The following is a 13103-nucleotide window of genomic DNA, read 5'->3' as shown; positions in this document are numbered from 1 at the left end:
AACATGGCTAAACCTCAAAAACAATATGCTAAATGAAAGACAAAAGAAGCAAATGACCATGTGTTTTATGATTCCATTCATTCGAAGTGCTGAAATGGTCTAATCTATTAGACAGTACAGCGGATTATCGGCTGCCTAGAGTTGGAGAGCAAAATGGTGATTGAGCAAGCCACCCATTCAGGAGCTTTTTGGGGAGATGGGAATGGTCTAAAAGTGGGGTGGGGTGATCATTACACAACTCTGTGAATTTATTAAAAATCACTGAATCAGAGACTTAAAGTATATGGATTTATGGCAGGCAAACTATGCTTCGAAACTTTATTATTTTATTTTAAAGTAGATCTTGCCTTTACCGTACTGATGAGCAATCTGGATCCTTCCATGCACAAAGCTCCAGCCCACGATGCTTCCCATCCTTGCGGGCCCAGGGAGCATGAGTATGTTCACTCAGTCTATGTGCATCTCTCACACGGGTCACAGAGCAAAGAGAGAACAGCGGCCCCGCCACTGCCAGTCGGGGAGCTTCCTGCTTCTCCACAGCTCAAGCACAGTACGTGAGTGGGAAGGAGCACACCGCCAGCCTCCTCTGTGCCAGTGGCCTCTCCTTTACAAAGAAAGTCACCCAAACAGCGGCACAGATAAGGCTGGAAAACTTATGCTGGAACTTACTCACTATTGAGCTGTGAATTCAGAATAAAGACCGGCTGATGAGCGAAGTTGAAACTGCACAGAACTCAGGCGGTAGTTTTGGGCTCTTAGACCTGTTCATGTGTTAACAGGCCTCACCCACGGCTGCAGCTGCTTTTCCACTCCAGTTCAACTCCTTCAATTGCTAGTTGAGTCAAATGTTTTGCCCACTTAGTACATACCATGTTTTCTAAAGAAAACACAGACTTCACATCAACGACACCCACCCCCCCGGCCTTACTAACATCACTGAAATGGTTCCTTCCACTGGACCCCCTGCAGATGGAAATAGAAAGCAGTGAGGTCAGTGTGTCACAATGTGTTGTGTAATGACCAGCTTCAGCTCTTCCTGGTTCTTAGTCACCAGCAGTGTAAGCAGAAGCTCTAAAAGGCAGCACCTTGTACTGGGAGCTCCAAGCCAAATACGTACCAAGGGTTATTGGAAATGCTTAACAGCTAATGATTACTTATTTGATCAATCTTGCATGTCTCTATTTGTTTTCCTGAGAAACCGCTTTGAAGATATCAATACAACAACCATTGTTATTGTTATCAATACGTAACACCACTTTATCTATAATTCAGTATTGCTTGTACTGTTTTTATGGTATTTTGTAAATGGATGTCTGTTGGTTAATATGTTTTCCTTTTATTTTTAAAATAAATTTTAAAAAACTTTTAGAAAAGGAAATGCATACACACACACATACACACACACACACTGAAGACCAATGTGTTTCCTTAGAAACTTTATTTGTAGGCCTGAAATCAAAGTGCTGTCCTGATCTTAATTATTCATGCTTGCCTCTACCATTTGCCAAATTCCACCCACCTCTCTAGCCAAGACTTTTATATTCTCCTCTAAATTCTATGCTAAACTCAGAATTTAACCACAGCCTGCTTTTTCTTTGTAACACTCCAAATCTCACATTCACAATTTAGCAAACGGCTACCGTCTCCCCGTCACCCCGTATGAACTCTTTCTTCTCTAAGCTCCCACAACTGCTCTCCCCTTCTCAGCGCAGTCGGGGTTTGTCCTCACCAATAACCTTGTGTGACTGCCACCCATTAGAAGTAAACCCCTCATGAATAGGGAGCTGGTTTCACATCCCTTTGCATCTTTCTCGTTACAATGCACAGGCTTAACCCGCTGAAGGGACTCCAGGTACAACAATAAATTTAAACAGAATATTTTTAAAACAATATTTGTATTCCTTCTACAAATCCACCCAGTGGTTCGGTTATTCACCACTTCTCCCTCCAACTCAAACATACTTCTGCTTTCATCCAAACAGACAGCCGTGGTTTCCTACTGCTCAGGAAAGGGATATCAAAATCACCTCTCCGGCTGATTTCTGTTTATCACACAAGAAAGGACGGTTTTCCAACCTAAGCTTTGAAAGAGATTTACCTCAACAACGTATTTCACAAGAGAGAGAAGTCACACAGTTTATACGATCTATTTCGTATCTCTGTGCAGAAATACAAACAAGATTCCAATCACTTAGAGCCACTGTCTATTCATTCCAACTCTTCACTCTAGCACCTATCCCCTATGCTTCATCCTGTCGCTGAGTTTTATAGTTACACATATCACAGTAACTGTAGAGAGTGGATGTCAGGCCACTGCAATGTTTAATTAGGAAGTTGCGACTTGCTCAGAAGGGTTAAACTCAGCTCGAAGGCAGCCGGGCTCAGTAAAGCGGGTCCATTCATCATTTGACCAGGCTGGTCCATAATGGCCAGAGTATGTCCTCGAAGCCCCTAGAAAGAAAGAGAAAAGCCTCTGCTTCTCTCACTGAATGAGAATCCTAGCTCCAAAAATCTGGCTGTGTCACACCAACAGTGACTGGTGGTCACACTGTCTGCTCGCCTGCTGCTATTTTAAAAACAGGAATACAATTAACGCACTTTCGTAGGTTACGTTTTCATCCTAGACTGGAAGTAACTACTACTAAGAAAGCCAGAGGAAGGGGACATCAAGGAAAACCTTAAGGTTCCGTAAAACATAATTCAAGACTCAGCTTGAGTACTTAGACACTGCAAAACTTTTACTGAGTCCATGTGGACGTCACTTTGTCATCAGTGAAACAAAGACGGGACAGGTGGACTCTGAAGGCCCTCTGGCTCCAACCTCCCGATTCATGAAGTGAAGATGCAGGCCAGAGAAACACTCTGTGCTGCTTTGAACCGGCAGGCACCACTGCAATCTCTTGTTTTGTCTGAGGAAATTAAACAAGAACAGGGAGTCGCTGTACATAAATTGCCTCGCTGGCTGCTATGTGCAAGGTTGGGAAAGGCAAATTGCTGGAATTCTTCCCTAAGCAGCTTACTGTTTATATCAGGAAAGTGTAATCTTGCAGAGCTACAGAAAGAAGACACTATGTCTACAAATGTGAAATTGTTTGCATTTTACCAAATCTGTGATTTGGCTTTTTCTTTTAAACTAGGCGTGTACAAAAGAAGAGAAGAAAATCCAACCCAAGTCTTGCGATTACGCAGTAAGAAACCAAGAGAACAGATTTATCTGCTACTAACAGCATCAGTTTTGAACATGAGAAGTCTATATATGTTATTAGTAATGAATCTTCTAATGAATTAAGTTCTTTCACGAATCCCCAAATTACAACCCCCTGAAGAATAACTGCAACACTGCATTTTTGTGTTAATCATCCGATAGAATGTACAACAGAAAGTCCAGCAAATACAGGAGGTCCCAGCCAATACAGGAGGTCCCAATTTGTGTTGAACACTATTCAGAATTTGTAAAAGATGATCAAATTACTCGTTCATTAGTACCTTGATCTACTTAGCTTCAGCCTAGTTCGACAAAAACTAAAGAGGCACAACTCATCTTTGATCTTCATCCTGGCTTTAATGTCATGATATCCTAGAAAGCCAAGCTGATTTTTATTTACTTTTGCTCTTCTGTTATAATATTCAAGGATTACTGCATTATATTCAACAGTAGATTTCATATCAATAAGCAAAAATCTATGGCTCTAGCCTGATAAATACAATTAGATTCCAAACCCATCTTTGTGCCATGAAAGGACCATGTCACCTTCTGCATAGATTAGTCCAGGCCAGGGTCCATCAGACCAGGACACAAGCACCACTTGTCACCAACAACACTCCACCAACACACAGCCAGACATGCGTCTTCACTGTCCAAACCACTTACGAAAACCCACAACCTCACGGCCAATTTATTATTTAGAAATTTTATGTTCAGGATTATCTATGTTTGTGCATTGGGTATTTTCAACCTGATAGATATGTCTCAGATATAAATTCAATTACAGTTTATAAATTGGCTCATGGGTACCAAGTGACTACTGACCAGCCATCTCATTTAAATTGAGATTAAATTTACACAAAACATTCACAGGAGGAAAGCTGAAACAAGGCAGCTCGAAATTACAGAACTACAAAGTCTGTGGTCTTACCAACAAGGGGAGTTTCCCCCCACCCCACAGCTTCCTCATCTAAAGAATGGAGGTCACAGTACATTATTCATACAGTTTTGTAGAACCCAAAAAGCAGAATTACTGCAGGGCCCCTCAGACTATGACTAACATCTGGCAAGCCCTGAATAAAGGGCATCACCCTCTTCTACCCTCTTCCCCTTTTTTCCCTGTCCAGCTTCCCACTTTGAGCATGGTGCACTTACATCCCCAAAGACAGAGGATGTAACAAGCCAGTGGAAGTCACTCGACAAGCACTGAATCACTTGGGTCTGTAGAGAGCAGACAACAAGTGGGCCTCAAGGGTCTTCCAAGGTACGGGTTGTTGGACCAAGGCATGCAGGTAACCCTGACGACAGCAAAGCCATTTGATTGCAGGCAGCTAAGCGCAGACCTCACCCTTAAAAATCAGCACCTGGGTCAGGGGACATGTTAATATTTTAACTATTTTTTTTGGCTGTCCCTTCCAGGCCTTTCTGCAAAGATGCATCTGAGGAACTAGGCCATTATTCAGAATACCTCAATCATGCAGCCAGTGTAGACGTAACCCAGAAGTTACCATTCTAATGTTATCCACACCACAGGCTCTATTAGCCTCCATTCTTTCCAACTGATCTCTTTCTTGTTAAGCAAAACAGAAGACATAAAAGAGAAAAAAAATCCAAGGATAAATAAAGAAAATTATAATGATGGAGAAAAACTAACCATTTCAGAATCTTCCCTCTAATCAAAGTATGTCATCAGGTTACTCTTGGTATAGATTCTCATTAAATGAAAATTAAACAGGTCTCAGCTTTCTTGGTTTTTGGTACTGGGGATTGAACCCAGGGCCTTCACACTTTGCAACATCCCCAACCCTTTCTATCTTTATTTTAAGACAGGGTCTTGCTAAGTTGATAAGTTGACTGGGCTCAAACTTCTGATCCTCCTGCCTCTGTCTCCCAGAATGTTGGCATTACAGGTGTATGCCATCATACCAGCCTCCCATCTAAAATTAAAGGGAGATCTAAGATTCTGCTGACCTTCCTGCATTCAGATTATGGACAGATATCACTATAAAGGAACAGAAAATCTGAAGACAAAAGCTAAAAACTGTTGTGGAATCTAGAAAAAGCACTTTCAATTGATAGTTAAAAAAAAAGTCAGTGTCTATTTTCTCCATATGTGCATGAATCTGAGAAGAAACTCAGTGAAACTCATTTCACTGAAAAAAAAAGAAGGATCCCCAACGAGGCTACAGAACCCATTAATTTAAAAATACTGGTGTGAGGCTCAATGGTAGGGCATTTTTCTAGCATGTGTGAGGCCCTGCATTCAATCCCCAGTACAGATAGATAGTCAAGGAGCTGGGGATTTAGCTCAGTGGCACAGCGCCTGCCCGGCAAGTGCAAGGTTGTGAGTTCGATCCCCGGTACCAGAAAAAAAAAAAAAAAACAAACCCAAAAAACAAAAAAACACACCAATGCAGATAGATAGTCAGATCGACATAGATAGACAGACACAGACAGACAGACATAGGTAGACAGACAAGAAGTAAACACATCCATCCAAAAATGGAACTTTTGACTGGGTCTATGACACGCTCGGGCCAGATTCCCTGAAGACCATGGGTCGCACTCAGGAGGGTCCTTGCTGTGCACCCCACAGCCCCATTCTACTGAAGTGCAGGGAGAAACCCTGCACCTGGCGGAGAAGGATGAACGCAGGAGAGCAGCAGGCGAGGAGCAAGCCAGAAACCAGAGGTCTGGGAAACCACTTGTCCAATCTTGCTTCATAACCAGGAAGCTGAAGCCTCATGCGCCTGCGCATGTGTATGCGCCTGTGCGTGCGCGCGCATGTGCGTATAAAGCTGAGAAGTGCCAGACCAAGGTTAAGCAAAATCAGAGTCACTTACTGTAGATGCGCTGTGCAGTTGGCCACAATCTACCATCCTGGCTGCGCAAGAAAGTGAGTTAATCGTTTTAGACTTCAATTTCCTCCTCAATAACGTGACGTTTTGTGAAGGGGTATTCTACCTAACAATGATTGCTTGTAATAAAACAACAAAAAGGATAAAAGTGAGCAACATATTTCTCCTACATACGCCCCTCAAAATGATGCCAATCGCCCCTTTTATATCACTTATTGCATATGAACACAGGCCTTCGTATTATACCAATGGATCACAGATTTTACCAGGCATCAAAACCACCAGGAAGGTTTGGTAAACCACAGATTTCTGGGGTCTCACCTCAGGGTTTCGCACTCAGTACCTGAGGAAAGGGGCCTGAGGGTCTGTACTTGTGCCTCAGCCCCGAATTCTGCTGACCGCGCTGGTTTAGGGACATTTCAGACAGAATCCTCGGCATTCCTACCTCCAAGCCTCGTACAAACCAGCAAAGCAAGCGCTAACATGGTCCTCATTTTACAGCTGCAGAAACAATCACCGGGAGATTTAGAGGTCTGGAGTATTACATAACTGTTAATCATACCAGCACCGGACTCACATGGCCTATGTCCAAGTCCTGGCTCTGCATTTAGTGATTCTTTTGGAAGGTAATTTAACCTCTTGGGGCCTTAGCCTCCTACCTGTAAAACAGATAGAATTGCAGCATTGCACACACAGGGTTCTTGTGATGAGTAAGGGATAATAAACATACAGCACTAAATCCTTACAAGGCACATGTTAACTACCTTTATCACCACCGGGTAAATGACAGAGTGGACATACCCAAAACTAGGTCTGCAGGTTCACTTTTAATCATTGTTAACAGAAATGGCTTTTCTGTTAACCAAAAGGACATTGGTGATTGCCACAGAAACTTTTTTTTATACAACTACTATCTTAATTTTAGAGATCTTCAGAAGACCTCAAGGGAAACTCTAGTGCCAGTAAAATGAAGTGACCCGTGTAAGACCCGATAGCTCATTCCAGAGACAGGGGTGATGACCAAGGTGAAACAATTTTTTCAAAGTCAAAATAAGTGAACTTTATCGTAAATTACACTTTATGTTCAATTATATTTTTTAAAAACTGAAAAGTAGAGGAATAAAAACATATGAATAGGGGGCTAAAGGTGTAGCTTCGGAGATAACAGTACAAGTTGAACATGCATGGGGCTCTGGGTTCAAATCTCAGTACCACATAAATGCAACCAACAAAAATAAATCAGATGATTATTAAATGAATAAATGATTAAAAAATGAATAATGACAACTCATATGAGAAGTGATCAATCAAATAAGAAAGCAAACACCAAGTATCTGAGTGTATAAGGAGTTAATCCTTTTCATTTACTTTCTTCATGTATCCATATTTTAGCAACCAAATAAAATTTCCTTTTTGCGATATAATTTGTTGGAACCAATTCAATCCACACATGTGGAAAATCCCAATCTCATTTCTACTTCTAAAGAAAGGCAAATACATTATTTCTATGATTTAATCTTAGAAGTGAAAAATCTAAATCTCACCGAAAGTATTTCCTGAGGATCACTTTATATTATTAAACATTCACCTAAATTCCACTTTATTTTCAAATATATTTGAAAACAAAAAGCAAAGTGAAAAACTTTTGCAGTTTCAACATGCCTTCTGAGTTATCCACAAAGTAATAAAGTATTTTAGGCATGAGTGCTCATAAAAAGAAAAAATAGTCCATAAAGTATAACCATCTAACTTACAACGCAATCTAAATGTTAACAGGAAAATAGCATGTTTCCAACCAGAAATCTGGGCTTGCATGTTTTCTGGCATTTGAAAATAAAAACCGCTCTTCTACATTAGCATTTGGTATTTTATTTCGATATAACTCAATATAATGAGTAGTTGGTAAGCAGTGACCGATAGCGACTACAGTGGGTTCCTAATGGAAACAGCAGTGGGTCCAACTTCTCCCACCCTGTGAGCCGCAACAGAGAATTCTTCGTACCATCAAGAGCCATCATGACTAAGGGATGCAGATCACAGAAACACATCTCACACCCGCTCACACCTCAGTCCAGCCTCCTGCTCCAGAGTGAAGATTTTCGTGTATGAGAGCACAGTATGCAGAAGGAAGGAGAAAGAAGACAATGGGTCTTTTTCAATTAGATGACTGTGAACTCTGCTTTTAAATCATTAGGCCTGACTCCTAACAGTTATCTCAGACTCGTCCCTCTCCAGCCCCGCTGCTGCCGTCCTAGAGTTTTCTTCCTCCCCAAAACTCAGATGTCTACCCTGTTCCACTCTCCCCCCATGTACGAAACAAGACAACAATCAACAACTGCCTCACGGTTTTTATTCAAGAGGAAACAAGCAAAGAACACAAAACAGGCCAGTTATGGAAGAAATATAAATGTTCCATGAATGCATGTTTTTAAACGTCCATCTTCATCAACACAATAAAGTGGAAATTAAAGTAACAAAATATTTTAAAGTACGTGGTTACCAAAGGTTGGGAAGGCAAGGGAGGCTATCCTCCGTAAAACTGCTAGTGGGAATACGGGTATCTATTTTTAGAGGCTCTTTTGGAAATGGGCATTACATATTAAAATAAAGAATTCATTGAAGTAGCACAGCATACACTGCATATCTTGTTGGGTTATTAAGAAATAATGATATACATGTATCTTCCACCCAAGTCAAGCAATAAAAGAGCAACAGCTTCTCGGAGCTACCTTCAGGCTCCTTTTTTTACATTTCTCCTTCAAATGGAACTGCTCTCCAGACATGACAGACGTTGTCTATGTGAAACTTGTTTTGAACCCATGCTTATTTTAAAGCTACATAATGACCTATATGTATAGTGTATATTTAAGTTATTGATAAAATGCCCATAACCTTTGTTAAGGGGGAAAAAAGGCATACTGTAATATATGTACATGATGTTTCATTTCTTTTTGTTGTTAAATAAATGTATTTCAAAGGTACAGAAAATATCTGCAAAATTACACAATAAATTGCTATGGAATAGTAGAGGAACAGTATCATGTGTTTGTTTATAGTTTGGCTGAAAATGTTGAGCACACATTGTTTCCTTAATCATAGAAAGCAATTTGAGGTATACATATATATCTGTATATGCCAGAATTAAAGATGATCAGAATCTTAACTGGATTTTCAAAGATAACTGAACAACATGCCTTACAAATTCGCAAGGAATATGAAAATTGACAAGAAAATTTAAGAAGGAAAAACAGCAAAAGATGTTACTTTTGAGGCACTGAAACTGTTCATAAAGTTTCCACCCACTTAAAAAAACTGCACACTGACACAGAATTAGAAAAATAGGGCCAGAGATATAGCTCAGTGGCACAAGCACCTGCCTGGTAAGCGCAAGGTCCTGAGTTCAATTCCCAGTACCAAAAAAAAGAAAAGAAAATTTAAAAAAAAATAAGCCAGTGAATTCAAATAGTTTAGAAAAGTAAAAAAATACATATAATGAAGGCAGTTTAATGGGAAAAATGATCTAGTAAACAGTGCTGGGATATGTAGCTATTTCCCCAAAAGAAAAAGAAACCAGGCTCCTTACAGGCAACCAATAAGTGTGTAAACAAAACAAAACAAAAGAAACCCACTCAACTTCCTAACTAGAAGCTTGAAAAATCCCAGCATGCCACTTTGAACAAGCAGGTTGCAATGTCTGCCCTTTGCAGGAGGTGGCCGGCAGACCTCTCATAAAGCCTGCTGTGAGTGGGAGCTGCTCTCAACTTTTTGGAAAACTATCCGTCCTGGCAATTATTTTGGGATTTAAACAGAAATCAGAGCATCTGTGTAAAGAAATGTGTATAAAGCTGTTTACTGAAACACTGTCTTACAGGGGCAACAAAACTGGAAATAACCCGAAGGCTCAGAAAAAGGAAATGTATCACAGTGTCCTCTGGATAATTACTCACCTTTTGTAGGGGAATGAGTCAGGTCTGTATTTACCGACCTGGAAGGATGCCCATGGTATGTTGTTAAATGGTTTAAAAGTGGTGGAATGGGGGTTGGGGTCAGGGCTGCTGAGTCAGTATGCAATGTGATCTCTTTATTTATTTATTTATTTATTTTTTGTCTTTTTGGGACAGGATCACCCTGTGAAGTTCAGGCTGGACTTGAACTCACTTTGTAGCCCAGGCTGGTCTCAAACTCCTAATGATCCTCCTGCCTCAGCCTCCCAAGTGCTGGGATTACAGGGGTGTGCCACCATGCCCGGCCTGTGATCCTTTTTTAGAAAAACTTAAAAAAATAAACAGAAGCAAAAGCAGCCTGTTCACATACTCAGCACATTCTCTCCTCTTTCTACGTTTCATTTTTCTTAATTTTAACTGTGCTAAAACACACATAGAAGTTAGCATCGTCACTATTTTCTGTGTACCGTTCAGTGCTGTTAGGCATATTACCACTGTTGTGAAGCCAACATCGACTTTTTCTTCCATTAAAGTGTAGCCCCATATCCATCATGCACTAACTCCCTAGTCCCCGCTCTCCCCAGCTTCCGCCAACCACCATTCTACCATGAATTTCATTAGCAAGGTACCTCATAAAGTGGAATCACAGCATTAGCCTTTTGGTGACAAGCTTATTTAGCACAACATCCCTGAGGGCCATCTATGCTGTAGCATTTATCAGAATTTCCCTCCTTTTTAAGGCTGAGTAATATTCCATCACATGTACAATATCACATTTTGCTTATCTATTCATCTGCAGATAGACACTGGGGTAGCTTCCACCTTTTGACTACTATAAATAATCCTGCTGTGAACAGGAGCAACCAAGCATCTCCTTGCGATTTTACTTTCAATTTACCCAGAAGTAGAATTGTTAGATCTATAGTAATTCTAAACTGCCATGTTTTCCACAAGAGCTGTACCATTTTATACTGCTACCAACAGTGCACAAGGAATCCAGTTTCGCCATATTCTTGTCAGTACTTACTTTCTGCTGTTTTGATAGCTGTCATTCTACTGGGTGTGAGGATCATGATACCTCACCTCACCAGGGTCAATTTGCATTTCCTTAATGATTAGTGGTGTTGAGATTCTTTGCCTATAGTTATGGGCCCTTTGCATATCTTCTATGGAGAAATGTCTATTCAAGTCTTTTGTCCATTTGTGTACTGGGTTAACTAGGTTTCTTATTATTCTTATTCTTAAGCTGCTGACAATGAACTTTCTTCACATCGGTTGCCTAAGGAGCAAGTCTAGGTGGCCAAGGGTCAGGCAGTGACACTAAAAATAGTAACATTTTCTTTAAATAGTGTTTAGATCTGAAGTATCTTCCAAAGCCCCAAGTACTGAAGCTACTAGGAGGTGAGGAACTGTTTTGGAGGGGAGGTTTAGTGAGAGAAAGTTAAGTCATGGGAGGTGTGCTTTAAGGAGGCAGTAAAAACCCCAATCTTCTTTCAGTTTCTGTCTCTCTGTCTCCCTGTCTCCCCTACTCTCCCCAGCCTACTTTCTGGCTATGACTGGTTGAGCAGCTTTGCTCATGGTGCCCTGTGCATGATGTCCTGCCTCACAATAGGTCCCTCAATAAATGAGCCATTTGGCTATGAACTGGAACCTCTGAAACCACAAGTCAAAAAAACCTTTCCTCTTTATAAGTTGATTATCTTCAGTAGTTTATCACAGTGATAGAAAACTGACTCACCACATAGATGTATAATTATACAGACAGGAGCCTTCTCTGACCTCTATGGCTCTTGTCCATCTTACTTCACCTATAAAGGTTTCTCTCCACCAGTCTGTTCTCAGTTCATTAGTACCTTTTCCAATTGCAAGGGAGTGAGATTCAGAATGACACATTTCTTTATTGTTTTCTTAGAGATATAAAAATGTCCATAACAGGTGCCACAGGGTAAAGCAGAAACATTTGTATGTATGTGGATGTTACAAAGAATATTAAATATTCAAGGATATTATAGAAATGTAGGAAGCATGGGGGATGCTAAAGGCGAAAATGACTTTCATTCACTCAACAAACACGAACTGACTGCAATCTAGCCTTGTTCTAGCTGTGAGAGATAGCAGGAAATAAAACAGAAAAAAATGAAAGGTGGTAAATGCTGTACAAAATAATGCTGGACAAAAAAGGTAACATTTCAGCAACTGCTCAGGGAATCCCTCTGATATCATGAGCCCGAGCTTCGATGGGCCATGAATTCAGTGCTTCACCCAGGAAATACAAGGCCTCTCTACTTAACCGAAATTTAATCTTGGAGGGTTCTGACAAATCTAAATAGTCACCCCAATAATCCCAAATGGACCTGTATCTCGTCATGTTAATGTATGTTCATGAAGTTACTTCTCTTGACAATAATTGCAGGCTGCTCTTTCCATTCATCCTTGTTTTATTTTTTATGTCTCAATTTTGGCCAGAGTAGAAATATTCCCCTATGGTCTTTCTCAGTCATAAAGCATTCCGCCACATCTACTCTTTTCAAGGGACTCAGATCCAGAACACAGACTCCAATGCTGGCCCACGGGTAGGTCACGGAGACAGGCAAAGATGGCTTGAGCCTTTGCAGGGGCTGCAGTGGAGCCTGAGCTGGTCACAGAGCAGGAGCAGGAGCCGAGCAAGCAGCTCTTACCCCACTGGGGTCAGAGGGCAGGTGACCCGAGTTACCCAGTGGGCCCTTGGCGGGTGGGTAGTTGTCAAAAGCATCATGTTGGGAAGACACTTTGGGGCAAATTTCTTCATGTGCTTTAGCCTCTCTACCAATGGGAGAGGACCAATGGGAGAGGAAACCTAACGGGATCCTCTGCCAGTGCCAGGGGAATCCTGAGGGGCCTCAGCCTCTACCACAGTTTCCTTCCGCTGAGGTGAGCTGTGTGCTTCTAAAGACAAGCAGGTCCCAGGTTGGAAACAGCCTCTGCAGAAAGCCAGGAATGGGCAGAAGAAAGGGGAGGGAGGGAAGGAGGGAAGGAGGGAAGGAGGGAAGGAGGGAAGGAGGGAAGGAGGGAAGGAGAGAGGGAAGGAAGGAAGGAAGGAAGGAAGGAAGGAAGGAA

General features: G+C 41.3%; 1 protein-coding gene across 4 annotated transcripts in view; it reads right to left on the bottom strand.

The window, feature by feature from the left end:
• Dock5 (dedicator of cytokinesis 5) overlaps positions 1–13103 on the bottom strand; it is a 191603-nt gene that overhangs the window by 147164 nt on the left and 31336 nt on the right. Inside the window, exon 1 of one of the 4 annotated variants that reach the window (XM_013514069.1) lies at positions 674–689. The exons of 2 other annotated variants lie outside the window; for them this stretch is intronic. In XM_013514069.1, coding sequence (XP_013369523.1) covers position 674 — 1 coding nt within the window. In that variant the 5' untranslated portion in view covers positions 675–689. Of the gene's footprint in view, positions 1–669; positions 690–13103 lie in introns of those variants that run through there. One more of the 4 variants, XM_013514065.1, reaches the window with a different exon arrangement.

The sequence above is a fragment of the Chinchilla lanigera genome, unplaced genomic scaffold, assembly GCF_000276665.1.
Source record: "Chinchilla lanigera isolate Chin_1 unplaced genomic scaffold, ChiLan1.0 scaffold00002, whole genome shotgun sequence".
NCBI classification, from domain to species: domain Eukaryota; kingdom Metazoa; phylum Chordata; class Mammalia; order Rodentia; family Chinchillidae; genus Chinchilla; species Chinchilla lanigera.
This window is presented reverse-complemented; position numbering and strand designations above follow the sequence as displayed.